This window comes from Argopecten irradians, chromosome 11, assembly GCF_041381155.1.
Source record: "Argopecten irradians isolate NY chromosome 11, Ai_NY, whole genome shotgun sequence".
Classification (NCBI taxonomy): Eukaryota; Metazoa; Mollusca; class Bivalvia; order Pectinida; family Pectinidae; genus Argopecten; species Argopecten irradians.
The window spans coordinates 41,929,226-41,953,255 of NC_091144.1; the positions used below are offsets into that span (position 1 = coordinate 41,929,226).

Sequence of the window (24,030 nt, forward strand, 5' to 3'; positions counted from 1 at the left end):
TATAATCGAAAACGGCCTAAGTCGTCATCGACCACTTTCATTTCGATTTTAATTTAATTACAGTAATCTGTCCTTATTTCAACTCTGATATTTTCTCTTGTCACTATTTACGAATACCATATAAAACACCATTTCATGTCTTTAAAATTTTAAATATTGTCGAACGAAAATTTAGCTTTAAATAACACAAGTGTGTACAATGAATTCTCCCTGCATCCGGGCTCCCTCCGATTGTAGATGGTGACTTTAACGTTTGACAGATGAAATTATTACCATCAAGAGAAAAGTGTTTTTAGGAAATAATTACTTGTGATTTTCATTATTGGAGGGAGAAGAAGTTCTAGATCGATGGATGAGTCAGAACAAGGGACGTAGCTGTCGCTCACTGAAAGGTAAAGTCTGTCCATTCCGGGTTGATCATGAAAATGCGACGTTGGCAGGGTAAATGTATTGATACGGTAAATTTTTAGTCCGAAGGTTCAGCTGGAGATGAGGGTCATAGAGATGATACCCCCTCCAAAAGGTTCAGCTGGAGATGAGGGTCTAGATGCATGATACCCTCTCCTAAAGATTCAGCTGGAGATGAGGGTCTAGATGATACCCTCTCCAAAAGGTTCAGCTGGAGATGAGGGTCTAGATGCAGGATACCCTCTCCTAAAGATTCAGCTGGAGATGAGGGTCTAGATGATACCCTCTCCAAAAGGTTCAGCTGGAGATGAGGGTCTAGATGCATGATACCCCTCCAAAAGGCTCAGTGGAGATAATTAGTGGATGGCTTTAAACAAAAATTCTTGAGGCATGAAGAATTCCTGAGGTTTGAAATTAGACTCTCAGCAAGATCATCCATGTAAGACTTCTGTCTGTTGGTAAATTAATCAGTAAGACTTCTGTCTATTGGTAAATCAATCAGTAAGACTTCCCTCTATTGGTAAATTAATCAGTAAGACTTCCCTCTGTTGGTAAATTAATCAGTAAGACTTCCCTCTATTGGTAAATTAATCAGTAAGACTTCCCTCTATATGGTAAATTAATCAGTAAGACTTCCCTCTATATGGTAAATTAATCAGTAAGACTTCCCTCTATTGGTAAATTAATCAGTAAGACTTCCCTCTATTGGTAAATTAATCAGTAAGACTTCCCTCTATTGGTAAATTAATCAGTAAGACTTCCTCTATTGGTAAATTAATCAGTAAGACTTCCCTCTATTGGTAATTATCAGTAAGACTCTCTTTGGTGATACAGGACTTCGTCTATTGTATAATCAGTAAGAAATTAAATCAGTAAGACTTTCCTTATTGGTAAATTAATCAGTAAGACTTCCCTCTATTGGTAAATTAATCAGTAAGACTTCCCTCTATTGGTAAAATAATCAGTAAGACTTCTGTCTATTGGTAAATTAATCAGTAAGACTTCCCTCTATTGGTAAATTAATCAGTAAGACTTCTCTATTGGTAAATTAATCAGTAAGACTTCTCCCTATTGGTAAATTAATCAGTAAGACTTCTGTCTATTGGTAAATTAATCAGTAAGATCTATTGGTAAATTAATCAGTAAGACTTCCCTCTTTGGTAAATTAATCAGTAAGACTTCCCTCTATTGGTAAATTAATCAGTAAGACTTCCTCTATTGGTAAATTAATCAGTAAGACTTCCCTCTTTGGTAATGATCAGTAAGACTTCCCTCTATTGGTAAATTAAATCAGTAAGACTTCCCTCTATTGGTAAATTAATCAGTAAGACTTCCCTCTATTGGTAAATTAATCAGTAAGACTTCTCTATTGGTAAATTAATCAGTAAGACTTCCCTCTATATTGGTAAATTAATCAGTAAGACTTCCTCTATTGGTAAATTAATCAGTAAGACTTCCCTCTATTGGTAAATTAATCAGTAAGACTTCCCTCTATTGGTAAATTAATCAGTAAGACTTCCCTCTATTGGTAAATTAATCAGTAAGACTTCTGTCTATTGGTAAATTAATCAGTAAGACTTCCCTCTATTGGTAAATTAATCAGTAAGACTTCCCTCTATTGGTAAATTAATCAGTAAGACTTCTGTCTATTGGTAAATTAATCAGTAAGACTTCCCTCTATTGGTAAATTAATCAGTAAGACTTCTGTCTATTGGTAAATTAATCAGTAAGACTTCTGTCTATTGGTAAATTAATCAGTAAGACTTCCCTCTATTGGTAAATTAATCAGTAAGACTTCCCTCTATTGGTAAATTAATCAGTAAGACTTCCCTCTATTGGTAAATTAATCAGTAAGACTTCCCTCTATTGGTAAATTAATCAGTAAGACTTCCCTCTATTGGTAAATTAATCAGTAAGACTTCCCTCTATTGGTAAATTAATCAGTAAGACTTCTGTCTATTGGTAAATTAATCAGTAAGACTTCTGCCTGTTGGTAAATTAATCAGTAAGACTTCTGTCTATTAGTAAATTAATCAGTAAGACTTCCCTCTATTGGTAAATTAATCAGTAAGACTTCTGTCTATTGGTAAATTAATCAGTAAGACTTCCCTCTATTGGTTAAATTAATCAGTAAGACTTCCCTCTATTGGTAAATTAATCAGTAAGACTTCTGTCTATTGGTAAATTAATCAGTAAGACTTCCCTCTATTGGTAAATTAATCAGTAAGACTTCCCTCTATTGGTAAATTAATCAGTAAGACTTCTGTCTATTGGTAAATTAATCAGTAAGACTTCTGTCTGTTGGTAAATTAATCAGTAAGACTTCTGTCTATTAGTAAATTAATCAGTAAGACTTCCCTCTATTGGTAAATTAATCAGTAAGACTTCTGTCTGTTGGTAAATTAATCAGTAAGACTTCTGTCTATTGGTAAATTAATCAGTAAGACTTCCCTCTATTGGTAAATTAATCAGTAAGACTTCCCTCTATTGGTAAATTAATCAGTAAGACTTCCCTCTATATGGTAAATTAATCAGTAAGACTTCCTTCTATTGGTAAATTAATCAGTAAGACTTCCCTCTATTGGTAAATTAATCAGTCCCTCTATTGGTAAATTAATCAGTAAGATTTTTGTTGTGGTTTTGATGATCAGTAAAACACTTTTTGTTCTGGTTTTGATGATCAGTAAAACACAATTTCTTTTGGTTTTGATGAGTAAAACACCTTTTGTTCTGGTTTTGATGAGTAAAACTAAAACACCTTTGTTCTGGTTTTGATGAGTAAAACACCTTTTGATTTGGTTTTGATGAGTAAAACATCTTTGTTCTGGTTTTGATGATCAGTAAAACACCTTTTGTTCTGGTTTTGATGAGTAAAACTAAAACACCTTTGTTCTGGTTTTGATGAGTAAAACACCCTTTGATTTGGTTTTGATGAGTAAAACATCTTTTGTTCTGGTTTTGATAGGTAAAACACCTTTTGTTCTGGTTTTGATGAGTAAAACACCTTTTGTTCTGGTTTTGATGGGTAAAACACCTTTTGTTCTGGTTTTGATGGGTAAAACACCTTTTGTTCTGGTTTTGATAGGTAAAACACCTTTTGTTCTGGTTTTGATGAGTAAAACACCTTTTGTTCTGGTTTTGATGGGTAAAACACCTTTGTTCTGGTTTTGATGATCAGTAAAACACCTTTTGTTCTGGTTTTGATGAGTAAAACACCTTTTGTTCTGGTTTTGATGGGTAAAACACCTTTTGTTCTGGTTTTTGATCAGTAAAACACATCTGGTTTTTGATAATACACCTTTGTTCTGATGGTAAAACACCTTTTGTTCTGGTTTTGATGAGTAAAACACCTTTTGTTCTGGTTTTGATGAGTAAAACACCTTTTGTTCTGGTTTTGATGGGTAAAACACCTTTTGTTCTGGTTTTGATGAGTAAAACACCTTTTGTTCTGGTTTTGATGGGTAAAACACAATTTTGTTTTCTCTGTTGTAGCCCTCATGTACCTGTTTTGTCTGAATATGGGTAACTCCAAGTCAACAAAATGCGATACTGTGTCACTTGGAATGCCACAACGGGAGCGAGAGCTCCACCTGGCGGTGATGGCCAATGATCGTGAGGGTGTGAAACAGCTGATATCACAAGGAGCAGACATTAACTACCCATGGAGCAACCCGACTGTTCCCAGTGTTAAAGACAGCACCACCCCTCTTTTGGCTGCTGTCTCCCTAAACCATGTCGAGGTCACTCAGGTTAGCTTTGAAAAGTTAAACAATTGATGTTATAAATCTGTATGTTACAGTTTACAGCTGCCATCTTCTGTATTTTAGATGTAAACTGATATTCACATGCAACTAGATTTGGAGTAATACTAATAAAGATATAGCAAACACTGTGAAGATGTGTCACAGTGTACGTAGATACAGTATAGCCAACACTGTGAAGATGTGTCACAGTGTACGTAGATACCGTATAGATACCGTATAGCCAACACTGTGAAGATGTGTCACAGTGTACATAGATATGGTATAGCCAACACTGTGAAGATGTGTCACAGTGTACGTAGATACGGTATAGCAAACACTGTGAAGATGTGTCACAGTGTACGTAGATACAGTATAGCCAACACTGTGAAGATGTGTCACAGTGTACGTAGATACAGTATAGCAAACACTGTGAAGATGTGTCACAGTGTACGTAGATACAGTATAGCAAACACTGTGAAGATGTGTGACACAGTGTACGTAGATACGGTATAGCAAACACTGTGAAGATGTGTCACAGTATAACGTAGATATGGTATAGCCAACACTGTGGAAGATGTGACACAGTGTACGTAGATACCGGTATAGCCAACACTGTGAAGATGTGACACAGTGTACGTAATAGATACGGTATAGCAAACACTGTGAAGATGTATCACAGTGTACGTAGATACGCGTGTATAGCAAAACACTGTGAAGATGTGTTCACAGTGTACGTAGATATGGTATAGCAAAACACTGTGAAGATGTGTCACAGTGTACGTAGTATGTATAACGTAGATGTGGTATAGCCAACACTGTGAAGATGTGTCACACAGTGTACGTAGATACAGTATAGCCAACACTGTGAAGATGTGACACAGTGTACGTAGATACGGTATAGCCAAACACTGTGAAGATGTGTCACAGTGTACGTAGATATGGTATAGCCAACACTGTGAAGATGTGTCACAGTGTACGTAGATACAGTATAGCCAACACTGTGAAGATGTGTCACAGTGTATGTAGATACAGTATAGCCAACACTGTGAAGATGTGTACAGTGTACGTAGATACGGTATAGCCAACACTGTGAAGATGTGACACAGTGTACGTAGATACGGTATAGCCAACACTGTGAAGATGTGTCACAGTGTACGTAGATACGGTATAGCCAACACTGTGAAGATGTGTCACAGTGTACGTAGATACGGTATAGCCAACACTGTGAAGATGTGACACAGTGTACATAGATACGGTATAGCCAACACTGTGAAGATGTGTCACAGTGTACATAGATACGGTATAGCCAACACTGTGAAGATGTGTCACAGTGTACGTAGATACAGTATAGCCAACACTGTGAAGATGTGTCACAGTGTACGTAGATACAGTATAGCCAACACTGTGAAGATGTGTCACAGTGTACGTAGATACAGTATAGCCAACACTGTGAAGATGTGTCACAGTGTACATAGATACGAGTATAGCCAACACTGTGAAGATGTGTCACAGTGTACGTAGATACAGTATAGCCTCAATGTGTGAAGATGTGTACACAGTGTACGTAGATATCCGTTATAGCCAAACACTGTGAAGATGTTTGTCACAGTTACGTAGATACCGTATAGCCACACACTGTGAAGATGTGTCACAGTGTACATAGATATGGTATAGCCAACACTGTGAAGATGTGTTACAGTGTACGTAGATACAGTATAGCCAACACTGTGAAGATGTGTCACAGTGTACGTAGATACAGTATAGCCAACACTGTGAAGATGTGTCACAGTGTACGTAGATACAGTATAGCCAACACTGTGAAGATGTGTCACAGTGTACGTAGATACAGTATAGCCAACACTGTGAAGATGTGTCACAGTGTACGTAGATACGGTATAGCCAACACTGTGAAGATGTGTCACAGTGTACGTAGATACAGTATAGCCAACACTGTGAAGATGTGTCACAGTGTACGTAGATACAGTATAGCCAACACTGTGAAGATGTGTCACAGTGTACGTAGATACAGTATAGCCAACACTGTGAAGATGTGTCACAGTGTACGTAGATACAGTATAGCAAACACTGTGAAGATGTGTCACAGTGTACGTAGATACAGTATAGCCAACACTGTGAAGATGTGTCACAGTGTACGTAGATACGGTATAGCCAACACTGTGAAGATGTGTCACAGTGTACGTAGATACAGTATAGCCAACACTGTGAAGATGTGTCACAGTGTACGTAGATACAGTATAGCCAACACTGTGAAGATGTGTCACAGTGTACGTAGATACAGTATAGCCAAACACTGTGAAGATGTGTCACAGTGTACGTAGATACAGTATAGCAAACACTGTGAAGATGTGTCACAGTGTACGTAGATACAGTATAGCCAACACTGTGAAGATGTGTCACAGTGTACGTAGATACAGTATAGCCAACACTGTGAAGATGTGTCACAGTGTACGTAGATACGGTATAGCCAACACTGTGAAGATGTGTCACAGTGTACGTAGATACAGTATAGCCAACACTGTGAAGATGTGTCACAGTGTACGTAGATACAGTATAGCCAACACTGTGAAGATGTGTCACAGTGTACATAGATATGGTATAGCAAACAGTCTGTGAAGATGTGTCACAGTGTACGTAGATACCGTATAGCCAACACTGTGAAGATGTGTCACAGTGTACGTAGAATACAGTATAGCCATCACTGTGAAGATGTGTCACAGTGTACGTAGATACCGTATAGCAAACACTGTGAAGATGTGTCACAGTGTACGTAGATACCGTATAGCCAACACTGTGAAGATGTGTCACAGTGTACGTAGATACGGTATAGCCAACACTGTGAAGATGTGTCACAGTGTACGTAGATACGGTATAGCCAACACTGTGAAGATGTGTCACAGTGTACGTAGATACGGTATAGCAAACACTGTGAAGATGTGTCACAGTGTACGTAGATACGGTATAGCCAACACTGTGAAGATGTGTCACAGTGTACGTAGATACGGTATAGCCAACACTGTGAAGATGTGTCACAGTGTACGTAGATACGGTATAGCCAACACTGTGAAGATGTGTCACAGTGTATGTAGATACGGTATAGCCAACACTGTGAAGATGTGTCACAGTGTACGTAGATACGGTATAGCCAACACTGTGAAGATGTGTCACAGTGTACGTAGATATGGTATAGCCAACACTGTGAAGATGTGTCACAGTGTACGTAGATATGGTATAGCCAACACTGTGAAGATGTGTCACAGTGTACGTAGATACAGTATAGCCAACACTGTGAAGATGTGTCACAGTGTACGTAGATACAGTATAGCCATCACTGTGAAGATGTGTCACAGTGTACGTAGATACGGTATAGCCACACTGTGAAGATGTGTCACAGTGTACGTAGTGTATAGCCATCACTGTGAAGATGTGTCACAGTGTACGTAGATACCGTATAGCCAAACACTGTGAAGATGTGTCACAGTGTACGTAGATACCGGTATAGCCAACACTGTGAAGATGTGTCACAGTGTACGTAGATACGGTATAGCCAACACTGTGAAGATGTGTCACAGTGTACGTAGATATGGTATAGCCAACACTGTGAAGATGTGTCACAGTGTACGTAGATACGGTATAGCCAACACTGTGAAGATGTGTCACAGTGTACGTAGATACGGTATAGCCAACACTGTGAAGATGTGTCACAGTGTACGTAGATATGGTATAGCCAAACACTGTGAAGATGTGTCACAGTGTACGTAGATATGGTATAGCCAACACTGTGAAGATGTGTCACAGGGTATAGCCAACACTGTGAAGATGTGTCACAGTGTACGTAGATACGGTATAGCCAACACTGTGAAGATGTGTCACAGTGTACGTAGATACGGTATAGCCAACACTGTGAAGATGTGTCACAGTGTACGTAGATACGGTATAGCCAACACTGTGAAGATGTGTCACAGTGTACGTAGATACGGTATAGCCAACACTGTGAAGATGTGTCACAGTGTACGTAGATAGGTATAGCCAACACTGTGAAGATGTGTCACAGTGTACGTAGATACGGTATAGCCAACACTGTGAAGATGTGTCACAGTGTACGTAGATACGGTATAGCCAACACTGTGAAGATGTGTCACAGTGTACGTAGATATGGTATAGCCAACACTGTGAAGATGTGTCACAGTGTACGTAGATACGGTATAGCCAACACTGTGAAGATGTGTCACAGTGTACGTAGATACGGTATAGCCAACACTGTGAAGATGTGTCACAGTGTACGTAGATATACCGTATAGCCAACACTGTGAAGATGTGTCACAGTGTACGTAGATACGGTATAGCCAACACTGTGAAGATGTGTCACAGTGTACGTAGATACAGTATAGCCAACACTGTGAAGATGTGTCACAGTGTACGTAGATACGGTATAGCTGTGAAATGTGTCACATGTACGTGATAAAGTATAGCCAACTGGTGAAGATGTGTCACAGTGTACGTAGATATGGTATAGCCAACACTGTGAAGATGTGTCACAGTGTACGTAGATATGGTATAGCCAACACTGTGAAGATGTGTCACAGTGTACGTAGATACGGTATAGCCAACACTGTGAAGATGTGTCACAGTGTACGTAGATACGGTTATAGCCAACACTGTGAAGATGTGTCACAGTGTACGTAGATACGTATAGCAACACTGTGAAGATGTGTCACAGTGTACGTAGATACAGTATAGCCAACACTGTGAAGATGTGTCACAGTGTACGTAGATACAGTATAGCCAACACTGTGAAGATGTGTCACAGTGTACGTAGATACAGTATGTGTCACATACGTAGATACAGTATAGCCAACACTGTGAAGATGTGTCACAGTGTACGTAGATACAGTATAGCCAACACTGTGAAGATGTGTCACAGTGTACGTAGATACAGTATAGCCAACACTGTGAAGATGTGTCACAGTGTACGTAGATACGGTATAGCCAACACTGTGAAGATGTGTCACAGTGTACGTAGATACAGTATAGCAAACACTGTGAAGATGTGTCACAGTGTACGTAGATATGGTATAGCAAACACTGTGAAGATGTGTCACAGTGTACGTAGATACGGTATAGCAAACACTGTGAAGATGTGTCACAGTGTACGTAGATACTGGTATAGCAAACACTGTGAAGATGTGTCACAGTGTACAGTGTACGTAGATACGGTATAGCAAACACTGTGAAGATGTGTCACAGTGTACGTAGATACCGTATATTTATAATTATGAATCTTAATCATGAAATTAAATTGCTGTAATGCATGAAAAACCAAAATTCCGTCATAAAAAAAATCAGTTGCAGATTTACATTTTTACTGAACTTATTTACATATGTATTACTTTCCACAGATTTTACTAAAAGCTGGTGCTGATATCAACCTAACAGATAGGAATGGTTGTTCTCCCCTTTACAAGGCGGCATTTCATGGCCGGCCTGTTCTCATAGACATGCTTCTAGAAGCAGGTGAGCACATGTTTTTATCTCATGGCTGGCCTATAGGCCTGTTCTCATAGTCTTTCTTCTAGGAGCAAGGGAGCATATATTTGCATTTCCTGGCTGGCCTGTTCTCATAGCATAGCTCTAGATACAGGAGATAATATATTTACATTTCCTGGCTGGCCTGTTCTCATAGCATGGCTCTAGATACAGGAGATAATATATTTACATTTCATGGCTGGCCTGTTCTCATAGCATGGCTCTAGATACAGGTTAGAATATATTTACATTTCATGGCTGGCCTGTTCTCATAGCATGGTTCTAGATACAGGTGAGAATATATTTGCATTTCCTGGCTGGCCTGTTCTCATAAACATGGCTCTAGATACAGGTTAGAATATATTTACATTTCATGGCTGGCCTGTTCTCATAGCATGGCTCTAGATACAGGTTAGAATATATTTACATTTCATGGCTGGCCTGTTCTCATAGCATGGTTCTAGATACAGGTGAGAATATATTTGCATTTCCTGGCTGGCCTGTTCTCATAAACATGGCTCTAGATACAGGTGATAATATATTTACATTTCCTGGCCGGCCTGTTCTCATAGATATAGCTCTAGATACAGGTTAGTAGAATATATTTACATTTAATGGCCGGCCTGTTCTCATAGACATGGCTCTAGATACAGGAGATAATATATTTATTCCCTGCCCAACAAAGTTGGCGGGGGATATACAAATGGGTTCCGTCCATCCGTCCGTCCGTCCGTCCGTCTGTCCGTCTGTACGAATGGTTTCCGGAGCATAACTCTAAAACCAGTAGCGATATTTCCAAGAAACTTTATACACACATTGGTCTTATGGTCTAGTAGTGCCTTTTGCTATTTTTAGGTTTTCATTTTTTGCATTTTTCCGTAACCATGGAAACATTGCTGAAAATATCATATTTTTGTACCAGGTTCGTTTCCGGAGTATAACTCTAAAACCAGAAGAGATATTTCCACGAAACTTCATAGACACATTGGTCTTATGGTCTAGTAGTGCCTTTTGCTATTTTAAGGTTTTCACTTTTTGTACTTTTTTCTGTAACCATGGAAACATTGCTGTGCTTTTTTCTGTAACCATAGAAACATTGCTGAAAATATCATATTTTTGTAGCAGGTTCATTTCCGGAGCATAACTCTAAAACCAGCAGAGATATTTCCACGAAACTTCATAGACACATTCTTTTTAGGCCCTTTATGACACTGTCATTGTACTAGTTATAAACAGGTTAATAGTTTTTCACCTATATGCTTCACATTCATAAAACTATTCACCTTGCTGTATCTGCCCTTACCAGAAAAGAAAGAAAAACATTTGGATTATATTCATGGCAGTGTTATTTGGTGGATGAAAGAAAATACGAATTTAGTTCTCATAGCATGGCTCTAGATACAGGTTAGAATATATTTACATTTCATGGCTGGCCTGTTCTCATAGCATAGCTCTAGATACAGGTTAGAATATATTTACATTTCATGGCTGGCCTGTTCTCATAGCATGGCTCTAGATACAGGTTAGAATATATTTACATTTCATGGCTGGCCTGTTCTCATAGCATGGCTCTAGATACAGGTTAGAATATATTTACATTTCATGGCTGGCCTGTTCTCATAGCATGGCTCTAGATACAGGTTAGAATATATTTACATTTCATGGCTGGCCTGTTCTCATAGCATGGCTCTAGATACAGGTTAGAATATATTTACATTTCATGACCGGCCTGTTCTCATAGCATGGCTCTAGATACAGGTTAGAATATATTTACATTTCATGGCCGGCCTGTTCTCATAGCATGGTTCTAGATACAGGTTAGAATATATTTACATTTCATGGCCGGCCTGTTCTCATAGCATGGCTCTAGATACAGGTTAGAATATATTTACATTTCATGGCCGGCCTGTTCTCATAGCATGGCTCTAGATACAGGTTAGAATATATTTACATTTCATGGCTGGCCTGTTCTCATAGCATGGCTCTAGATACAGGTTAGAATATATTTACATTTCATGGCCGGCCTGTTCTCATAGCATGGCTCTAGATACAGGTTAGAATATATTTACATTTCATGGCTGGCCTGTTCTCATAGCATGGCTCTAGATACAGGTTAGAATATATTTACATTTCATGGCGGCCTGTTCTCATAGCATGGCTCTAGATACAGGTTAGAATATATTTACATTTCATGGCTGGCCTGTTCTCATAGCATGGCTCTAGATACAGGAGATAATATAGATATCTTACATTTCATGGCTGGTCTGTTCTCATAGCATGGCTCTAGATACAGGAGATAATATATTTACAATTTCCTGGCTGGCGTGTTCTCATAGCATGGCTCTAGATACAGGTTAGAATATATTTGCATTTCCTGGCTGGCGTGTTCTCATAGCATGGCTCTAGATACAGGAGATAATATAATATATTTAACATTTCATGGCTGGCGTGTTCTCATAGCATGGCTCTAGATACAGGAGATAAATATATTTACATTTCCTGGCTGGCGTGTTCTCATAGCATGGCTCTAGATACAGGAGATAATATATTTACATTTCCTGGCTGGCGTGTTCTCATAGCATGGCTCTAGATACAGGAGATAAATATATTTACATTTCCTGGCTGGCGTGTTCTCATAGCATGGCTCTAGATACAGGAGATCATATATTTACATTTCATGGCTGGCCTGTTCTCATAGCATGGCTCTAGATACAGGAGATCATATATTTACATTTCCTGGCTGGCCGTGTTCTCATAGCATGGCTCTAGATACAGGAGATCATATATTTACATTTCATGGCTGGCCTGTTCTCATAGCATGGCTCTAGATACAGGAGATAATATATTTACATTTCATGGCTGGCCTGTTCTCATAGCATGGCTCTAGATACAGGAGATAATATATTTACATTTCATGGCTGGCCTGTTCTCATAGCATGGCTCTAGATACAGGAGATAATATATTTACATTTCCTGGCTGGCGTGTTCTCATAGCATGGCTCTAGATACAGGAGATAATATATTTACATTTCATGGCTGGCCTGTTCTCATAGCATGGCTCTAGATACAGGAGATAATATATTTACATTTCATGGCTGGCCTGTTCTCATAGCATGGCTCTAGATACAGGAGATAATATATTTACATTTCATGGCTGGCCTGTTCTCATAGCATGGCTCTAGATACAGGTTAGAATATATTTACATTTCATGGCTGGCCTGTTCTCATAGCATGGCTCTAGATACAGGTTAGAATATATTTACATTTCATGACCGGCCTGTTCTCATAGCATGGCTCTAGATACAGGTTAGAATATATTTACATTTCATGGCCGGCCTGTTCTCATAGCATGGCTCTAGATACAGGTTAGAATATATTTACATTTCATGGCTGGCCTGTTCTCATAGCATGGCTCTAGATACAGGTTAGAAAAATATATTTACATTTCATGGCTGGCCTGTTCTCATAGCATGGCTCTAGATACAGGTTAGAATATATTTACATTTCATGGCTGGCCTGTTCTCATAGCATGGCTCTAGATACAGGTTAGAATATATTTACATTTCATGGCCGGCCTGTTCTCATAGCATGGCTCTAGATACAGGTTAGAATATATTTACATTTCATGGCCGGCCTGTTCTCATAGCATGGCTCTAGATACAGGTTAGAATATATTTACATTTCATGGCTGGCCTGTTCTCATAGCATGGCTCTAGATACAGGTTAGAATATATTTACATTTCATGGCTGGCCTGTTCTCATAGCATGGCTCTAGATACAGGTTAGAATATATTTACATTTCATGGCGGGCCTGTTCTCATAGCACGGCTCTAGATACAGGAGATAATATAAATATATCTTAACATTTCATGGCTGGTCTGTTCTCATAGCATGGCTCTAGATACAGGAGATAATATATTTACAATTCCTGGCTGGCGTGTTCTCATAGCATGGCTCTAGATACAGGTTAGAATATATTTGCATTTCCTGGCTGGCGTGTTCTCATAGCATGGCTCTAGATAAAGGAGATAATATAGATATATCTTAACATTTCATGGCTGGCCTGTTCTCATAGCATGGCTCTAGATACAGGAGATAATATATTTACATTTCCTGGCTGGCGTGTTCTCATAGCATGGCTCTAGATACAGGAGAGAATATATTTACAATTTCTGGCTGGCGTGTTCTCATAGCATGGCTCTAGATACAGGAGAATATATTTACATTTCCTGGCTGGCGTGTTCTCATAGCATGGCTCTAGATACAGGAGATAGAATATATTTACATTTCATGGCTGGCCTGTTCTCATAGCATGGCTCTAGATACAGGAGATAATATATTTACATTTCCTGGCTGGCGTGTTCTCATAGCATGGCTCTAGATACAGGAGATCATGTATTTACATTTATCTGGCTGGCCGTGTTCTCATAGCATGGCTCTAGATACAGGAGTTAATATATTTACATTTCCTGGCTGGCGTGTTCTCATAGCATGGCTCTAGATACAGGAGATCATATATTTACATTTCCTGGCTGGCCTGTTCTCATAGCATGGCTCTAGATACAGGAGATAATATATTTACATTTCATGGCTGGCCTGTTCTCATAGCATGGCTCTAGATACAGGAGAAATATATTTACATTTCATGACCGGCCTGTTCTCATAGCATGGCTCTAGATACAGGTTAGAATATATTTACATTTCATGGCCGGCCTGTTCTCATAGCATGGTTCTAGATACAGGTGAGAATATATTTACATTTCATGGCCGGCCTGTTCTCATAGCATGGCTCTAGATACAGGTTAGAATATATTTACATTTCATGGCTGGCCTGTTCTCATAGCATGGCTCTAGATACAGGTTAGAATATATTTACATTTCATGGTCGGCCTGTTCTCATAGACACGGCTCTAGATACAGGAGATAATATAGATATATCTTAACATTTCATGGCTGGTCTGTTCTCATAGCATGGCTCTAGATACAGGAGATAATATATTTACAATTCCTGGCTGGCGTGTTCTCATAGCATGGCTCTAGATACAGGTTAGAATATATTTGCATTTCCTGGCTGGCGTGTTCTCATAGCATGGCTCTAGATACAGGAGATAATATAGATATATCTTAACATTTCATGGCTGGCGTGTTCTCATAGCATGGCTCTAGATACAGGAGATAATATATTTACATTTCCTGGCTGGCGTGTTCTCATAGCATGGCTCTAGATACAGGAGATAATATATTTACAATTCCTGGCTGGCGTGTTCTCATAGCATGGCTCTAGATACAGGAGATAATATATTTACATTTCCTGGCTGGCCTGTTCTCATAGCATGGCTCTAGATACAGGAGATCATATATTTACATTTCATGGCTGGCCTGTTCTCATAGCATGGCTCTAGATACAGGAGATAATATATTTACATTTCATGGCTGGCGTGTTCTCATAGCATGGCTCTAGATACAGGAGATCATATATTTACATTTCCTGGCTGGCGTGTTCTCATAGCATGGCTCTAGATACAGGAGATCATATATTTACATTTCATGGCTGGCCTGTTCTCATAGCATGGCTCTAGATACAGGAGATAATATATTTACATTTCATGGCTGGCCTGTTCTCATAGCATGGCTCTAGATACAGGAGATAATATATTTACATTTCCTGGCTGGCGTGTTCTCATAGCATGGCTCTAGATACAGGAGATCATATATTTACATTTCCTGGCTGGCGTGTTCTCATAGCATGGCTCTAGATACAGGAGATAATATATTTACATTTCATGGCTGGCCTGTTCTCATAGCATGGCTCTAGATACAGGAGATAATATATTTACATTTCATGGCCGGCCTGTTCTCATAGCATGGCTCTAGATACAGGAGATAATATATTTACATTTCATGGCTGGCCTGTTTTCATAGCATGGCTCTAGATACAGGAGATAATATATTTACATTTCCTGGCCGGCCTGTTCTCATAGCATGGCTCTAGATACAGGTGAAAATATATTTACATTTCCTATTGTTGTTGTTATTACAGGAGCTGATATAAACAAAGCAGATAAAGAGGGACAGTCACCACTGTATATCTGTGTACAGAATGCCATAGTTCATTCAAGTTATGCAGCAGTTAGATGTCTATTGAAAGCTGGTGCTGCCATTCACTTGTATGTACAAAAATGTTTATAACCTTAGCTATATAACCATTCATTTTTGCTTGGCATTGATTTTAAAATCTGAATTGTTGAAACCAATTAAACGGAAAAGGCTGAAGGGATTTTTCTCAAATTTCACATGTAGGTTCCCCTAGGGCCCTAGTTATGCATATTGCATTTTGGGACCAATCGGTCAACAATTTGGCCACCAGGCAGCCATTTTGGATTTTGATAGTTGAAGTTTGTTACCGCTATTTCTCAGAAAGTACTAAAGGAACTGTTCTCAAATTTCATCTGTAGGTTCCCCTAGATAGGACCCTAGTTGTGCATATTGCATTTTGGGACCGATCGGTGAACAAGATGGCCGACAGGTAGCCATCTTGGATTTTGATTAATGAAGTTTGTTACCACTATATATCAGATAGTACTGAAGCAATCTGTCTCAAATTTCATAACCAGGTTCCCCTAGCTAGGAACTTAGGTTTGCACATTACATTTTGGGACAGATCGGTGAACAAGATGGCCGACCAGCGGCCATCTTGGATTTTTAGCCCACCATCATCAGATGGTGGGCTATTCAAATCGCCTTTCGTCCGTCCGTCCGTCCGTCCGTTAACAATTCTTGTTACCGCTATTTCTCAGAAAGTACTGAAGGGATCTTTCTCTAATTTTACATGTAGGTTCCCCTAAAACCCTAGTTGTGCATATTGCATTTTGGGACCGATCGCTCAACAAGCTGGCCGACTGGTGGCCATCTTGGATTTTGATAGTTAAAGTTTGTTACCGCTATTTCTCAGAAAGTACTGAAGGGATCTTTCTCAAATTTCATATGTAGGTTCCCCTAGGACCCTAGTTGTGCATATTGCATTTTGGGACCGATCGCTCAACAAGATGGCCGACCGGCGGCCATCTTGGATTTTGATAGTTAATGTTTGTTACCTCTATTTCTCAGAAAGTACCAGGGCTCGCGCTGTCAGTCGCCATAGGCGCCAATGGCGAATTTGAAATGCATTTGGCGATTTAAAAACAGCATTGGCGAAAGAAGAATTTTTCATGAACCCAAAGTTTTCCTCCCACTACAGACGTTTCCATACGGTGAAATTCGCCAATTCTAGCCATACACCAGACAATAGGGCACTGGCTTGATAATTAGGTAAACAAAAGAGGTGTGAACACTCCCTGACCACCACCCAGATCCTAATTAGCTGCCTGGGGCTGTTTCCACCTGGGCTTGGTAGTGTCACACGTGTGTATTACAGCTGAAGTTGATCGGCCGATTGGCCACCATTAGAAAACAATTACCTGGCCTTTCAATACATTTTGTGATTACAGCTAGTGAGCATTACATCAAAAACAAACACAGCTTACAACTGTAAATGATTTACTCACGTTTTTAATGTTTAATAGGCCTAACTGTCCCCCAAGTCACAAAGTTTGCAATCGTAATGGCCGCCATTTTGGATAATTGTAATAGTCGGCCCGGATCGGTACAACTTCAGGAATTCATTAAAAATCATGTTTAAAAAAAATAGGAAGGGATTTTTTTCCATAATTTTTGTGTACATTTTTGAAAATAAAAATACATTATGAAAAAATATTAATGGTAAATATAAATACGTTTTAAGCAATTAAATTTCAAAGAAAGTTTCACTTTTTCTCCCTGAAATTAGACCTATATTTTATTATTTCAACTGATACTGTAACAGGTTTGACACAGTTTTTTTTAATTTAGTACTTCTGTTGTAATGAAAATTAAGTAAATATTTCCATTCAATTAAGTCCAGTATTTCTTTTAGATATATATTTCAATAAAAGATATATGAAATGTAAAGGTATTAGGATTTAAATACATGTTTAATTGGCATTGTTTCCCCTTCTTTTAATCAATATAAAAGATATAAAAAATTGTCCACGTGAAGAATACCCAGGTAGATCGACACGCGACCCGCAAATTTCAATTGGCGAATCCAATTTTTGACCCAGAGCTAGCCCTGAAGTACTGAAGGGATCTTTCTCAAATTTCATATGTAGATTCCCCTAGGACTCTAGTTGTGCATATTGCATTTTGGGACCGATCAGTAAATAAGATGGCCGACTGGCGTCCATCTTGGATTTTGATAGTTAAAGTTTGTTACCGCTATTTCTCAGAAAGTACTAAAGGGATGTTTCTCAATTGTCATATGTATGTTCCCCTATGACCCTAGTTGTGCATATTGCATTTTTGGACTGATCGGTCAACAAGATGGCCGCCAGGCAGCCATCTTAGATTTTGATAGTTGGCCAACCTGTCGCCATCTTGGATTTCACCGCTGATTCTCAGAAAGCAATAAAGTGATTTGATTCTCAGAAAGCAATAAAGCGATTTGTCTTAAATGTCATATGTTGTATATTTGAAAAAGTTTGAAAAGCAGGGAAAAGATCCTTCTTTCCATTGTCAGACATAGATCATTCTATGGTGGGCGCCAAGATCCCTCTGGGATCTTTTGTAATATTTGAAGTTTGTTACCGATATTTCTCAAAAAGGACTGAAGGGATCTGTCTCAAGTTTCATATATAGTATGTAGTCAAAGTTTGAAAAGTAGAGAAAAGATCCCTCTTTCCATTGTCAGACATAGATCATTCTTTGGTGGGTGCCAAGATCCCTCTGGGATCGCTTGTTTTTTAAAGAATCGTTACACCGCTGACAAACGGTATTTTTTCTCTATCAAAAATAGGAGCACACAAATTGTTTTCCCTCATTTACAAAAGTTACTTACTTTACACCATTACCACCAATGAAAAGTTTGAGCTTCTAATTTCAATTCAAGATGAAGATATTAAGAATAATTAATGTATATGTATCTTTGTGTTAATAAGACACATGTTAAACATCAGTTATTGTTCAAATAATTTGCATCCTTTATGCTCAACAGTGGTGGAGCATCTTTAAAGATCTGAAATATTCAAGTTATTTAAAGTACATTTTACATGAAAAGTTTTAAGCCACAGCTTCAAAATTATGGTATCTTAAAAGTTCATCCAAATAAAGTCTTTAATGTTCTTGTAAGGTATGATAATTTTTAGGAATTATTGTAAAATTGTTTATTTATTTATTATTATAGGTCTGACAATTTAGGAAAAACACCAATTCATGTTGCTGCTCATTGGAAATTGAAAGACATGAGTCGCATGCTTCTGAACGAAAATGCTGATGTTAACAAGTTAGATAACATGGGCCGGACTCCATTATATGTATGTGTAAGTTCTCTTAGTACTGGACTGTATAAAGAAGACCTTAAGTATCAGGTGCCCTGCATCAAGGTCCTATTTGCAGCTGACTGTGATATGCTAAACTTAGTGGACTGGCTTAAATGGAAGGGACCTGGTATTCCAGACGAACTTCTTGCAGATGACGAACAGTTTTTCTTGTGGCATAAAAATAACATGAATTCTCCCCATTCTCTTATGAACTTGTGTCGTAAGATGATACAACAGAGACTAAAGGAGAGAGGAAATCTGTTAGAGATGGTCTGGCGTTTGCCTGTACCAGTCACACTTAAAAACTACTTGTCTCGTACAATGTTCCATTTACCACAGCCAAACAAGGCGCAACAGGAGTAAAACAGTGACACTAGTGATTTCATTATCAACAAGAGTAAAACAGTGACACTAGTGATTTCATTATCAACAAGAGTAAAACAGTGACACTAGTGATTTCATTATCAACAAGAGTAAAACAGTGACACTAGTGATTTCATTATCAACAAGAGTAAAACAGTGACACTAGTGATTTCAGTGACACTAGTGATTTCATTATCAACAAGAGTAAAACAGTGACACTAGTGATTTCATTATCAACAGAGTAAAACAGTGACACTAGTGATTTCATTATCAACAAGAGTAAAACAGTGACACTAGTGATTTCATTATCAACAAGAGTAAAACTGTGACACTAGTGATTTCATTATCAACAAGAGTAAAACAGTGACACTAGTGATTTCATTATCAACAAGAGTAAAACAGTGACACTAGTGATTTCATTATCAACAAGAGTAAAACAGTGACACTAGTGATTTCATTATCAACAAGAGTAAAACAGTGACACTAGTGATTTCATTATCAACAAGAGTAAAACAGTGACACTAGTGATTTCATTATCAACAAGAGTAAAACAGTGACACTAGTGATTTCATTATCAACAAGAGTAAAACAGTGACACTAGTGATTTCATTATCAACAAGAGTAAAACAGTGACACTAGTGATTTCATTATCAACAAGAGTAAAACAGTGACACTAGTGATTTCATTATCAACAAGAGTAAAACTGTGACACTAGCGATTTCATTATCAACAAGAGTAAAACAGTGACACTCGTGATTTCATTATCAACAAGAGTAAAACAGTGACACATAGTGATTTCATTATCAACAAGAGTAAAACAGTGACACTAGTGATTTCATTATCAACAAGAGTAAAACTAGTGACACTAGCTGTGATTTCATTCATCAACAAGAGTAAAACGTGACACTAGTGATTTCATTATCAACAAGAGTAAAAAGTGACACTAGTGATTTCATTATCAACAAGAGTAAAACAGTGACACTAGTGATTTCATTATCAACAGAGTAAAACAGTGACACTAGTGATTTCATTATCAACAAGAGTAAAACAGTGACACTAGTGATTTCATTATCAACAAGAGTAAAACAGTGACACTAGTGATTTCATTATCAACAAGAGTAAAACAGTGACACTAGTGATTTCATTATCAACAAGAGTAAAAGGTAGTGACACTAGTGATTTCAACAGTGACACTAGTGATTTCATTATCAACAGAGTAAAACAGTGACACTAGTGATTTCATTATCAACAAGAGTAAAACAGTGACACTAGTGATTTCATTATCAACAAGAGTAAAACAGTGACACTAGTGATTTCATTATCAACAAGAGTAAAACAGTGACACTAGTGATTTCATTATCAACAAGAGTAAAACAGTGACACTAGTGATAGTGATTTCATTATCAACAAGAGTAAAACAGTGACACTAGTGATTTCATTATCAACAGAGTAAAACAGTGACACTAGTGATTTCATTATCAACAAGAGTAAAACAGTGACACTAGTGATTTCATTATCAACAGAGTAAAACAGTGACACTAGTGATTTCATTATCAACAATAGTAAAACAGTGACACTAGTGATTTCATTATCAACAATAGTAAAACAGTGACACTAGTGATTTCATTATCAACAAGAGTAAAACAGTGACACTAGTGATTTCATTATCAACAATAGTAAAACAATGACACTAGTGATTTCATTATCAACAGCAGTAAAACAGTGACACTCGTGATTTCATTATCAACAAGAGTAAAACTGTGACACTAGCGATTTCATTATCAACAAGAGTAAAACAGTGACACTAGTGATTTCATTATCAACAGCAGTAAAACAGTGACACTAGTGATTTCATTATTAAAAGGTTGTGTGGTGAATGGTCATATGCCATTATGTGCTGAATTGTATGATATAAAATAATACAAAATCTCGGAGATTTGTCAAGAGTTTTAACATTCCTCTACTTTCCATTCTTTATCACTCTGCTCACAATGGTCTATCACTGAAACATCAGGTTTTTAGCTCATCTGACCCGAAGGGCTAAACTTTTTCTTAATTAAGTTCTATTGATGTAGTTTCGCTGAAACTTTTCTGAAATTATCCTAACATGGTCCTGAAGAAGTCTTGTTAATTTTTGGGTCAGTCTTGAAATCCAAGATGGCTGTCACAGCATTGTAAAGGATCAGTATGACCTATTGTCACCGTGCATCGTCCGTCATCTTGTGCCATCTGATGTGCGTAAGCTTTTCATCCAAAGGACTTCTTCTCAATAACCGAAAGGCCTAGGGTACATAGTTTGGAGGCCTAGAGTTCTGATATTTATTGTATGCTGGGATAAAAGGCTAAATACTAAGTTTGTTCAAATGAAATACCTTGACCTTCATTTAAGGTCACATGGGTGGAATAGGCTAAAATCTTTTAAATATGACTAGTAAGTGGTCACAGCTTTAGGACATGTTTTGGCCTGTTTAGTTATATCAGCTTTCTGTGGCTCATAGTTATTCACAAGAACTTGTTTTACGAATAACACTATTTGACCCCACTGACCTTGAATGAAGGTCAAAGTCATTCATTTGAGCAAACAGATTGGAGCGTTGTTGCATTTCAAAAAGGAAAAATCAGACGAATTCCAGCTGATATCTAATGTCGTTAGACGCTAATGTACTCTTGGAATCATGGAACCATAGATACCCGACTGAATCATTTAAAAAAACAGAAAATGTGAAAAGTGATCTCACGATACGATGTTACGAGGGTGGAATCGCTTTGAAGTCCTTTAATACACAATCCTGTTTAAACCCTGATTGGCTGCTGCATTGTTGTTATATATATATAGAGATAAATATAGGGCAAACAAGTCATTCTAACAGTGTGGACAAAAGATTGTCGAATTTTCGAGGCGATCTGCCACTTTGTCAAGACACAAGAAGAACAAATAAAATTACATGTTAAGGATGGTCATGGATGTACACAAAAACATAAACAGGGAACACATATAGAATATATTCTGTGTACGTCCATGACCATCCTTAACATGTAATTTTATTTGTTCTTCTTGTGTTCGACAATCTTTTGTCCACACTGTTAGAATGACTTCTTTGCCCTATATTTACTATCTTAAGTAATTCGTATCCTACATACATATGTCTATAAGGATCCAGTGTCATATGGAAAATACCTTTATATTACTTCATTGACCAATAAATACAAATATACACATTATCAAATTATCTCCCTTTCACATACATGTATAGTATGGTTTATCAATCTATGAGCCCCAGAAACAAGACATTAAGCGCACAATTTATATCTTAACACTTATTAGCAGATTACTTAAGCTTTTAGTTTACATCATAATTCAAAGGTGGATTAATTTTGAAGCCATAGTAAATTTGTAAAGATTTGTTTTCCAATAAGTTGACAACTGATCCAGTGGTGTAGTGTAGACAGTAGACTCCAGAGCAATGGTAAGTGTTATGCATGTGGGTTCAAATCTTACCAGGAGAAAAATAAAAAATTTTTGCTACCATCCTGGGATGGTAGCTTTTAGAATCGGTCGCTTTGCCTGCCATGTTGTTAGTTTCACATGGCTATAAATAGTCTGTTCACTTTGATTGGCTGGCCAAAACGATTTATGTGTGTTGTTTGGTTACTTGTTGAAGATTTCATGTGTGTAAGGGGTACCAGTGGGGAAATTATTGCAAACAAATTATCATTTGATAAACCCAGAGAAGTCCGAATGTCTTTTTGGTCACCTGAGAGGAAGTTTCAAGTGACCTATTCTAATCGCCTTTTGTCCTCCGTCGTCCGTCCTCCGTCCTCCGTCCTCCGTCGTATGGCGATAAACAATTTATTTTTTCAACTTCTTCTCCAAAACTACTGAACCAAATTTGTTGAAATTTTGCAGAAACCTTCCATAGCCAAAGGTCAACCAAAATTGTGAATTATATGGTCCCAGCCCCCCAGGGGCCTGAGGGGTGGGGCCAAAAGTGGTCAAATAGGCTAAAACTTTAAAAATCTTCTTCTGAAATTCCAGAAATGGTAGAATCAAATACTCTTCATAGATTGAAAGGTCTTGAGGTCCTTTACAAAAATTGTGAATTATATGACCCTGGGGTCTCACGTTTTCCCCTGGGGAGGGGGTCAAGTTTGCTATAGTTTATATAGGGAAAAGACATTTTTGAGCATTATTTGGTCATTTGTAATAGGAAATAAGTCAAATGTTGTCAGAATTATCAGTATGAGATGGCCATTGAATCATATTAATAATTTTTCCACGACTGACCCCCAGGGGCCAGAGGGGTGGGGCCAAAAGGGTTCAAATAGGCTAAAACTTCAAAAATCTTCTTCTGAAATTCCAGAAATGGTAGAATCAAATACTCTTCATAGATTAAAAGGTCCTTTACAAAAATTGTGTATTATATGACCCTGGGGTCTCACGTTCCCCCCTGGGGGAGGGGGTCAAGTTTACTATAGTTTATATAGGGAAAAGACATTTTTGAGCATTATTTGGTCATTTGTAATAGGAAATGAGTCAAACTTTGTTGGAATTATTAGCCTGAGATAGCATTTTAACATCA

The 24,030-nt window shown here is 37.9% G+C and overlaps 1 protein-coding gene across 1 annotated transcript; it reads left to right on the forward strand.

Annotated features, from left to right (window-relative positions):
- The first annotated feature begins 200 nt into the window (after positions 1-200).
- On the forward strand, positions 201-19,608 carry LOC138335603 (serine/threonine-protein phosphatase 6 regulatory ankyrin repeat subunit B-like). Its single transcript, XM_069284774.1, has 5 exons — positions 201-392; positions 3,901-4,157; positions 9,569-9,683; positions 15,736-15,862; positions 18,952-19,608. The coding sequence occupies exons 1-5, from the start codon at positions 353-355 to the stop codon at positions 19,448-19,450; spliced, it is 1,038 nt and encodes a 345-aa protein (XP_069140875.1). The 5' UTR covers positions 201-352; the 3' UTR covers positions 19,451-19,608.
- The last annotated feature ends 4,422 nt before the right edge of the window (positions 19,609-24,030 follow it).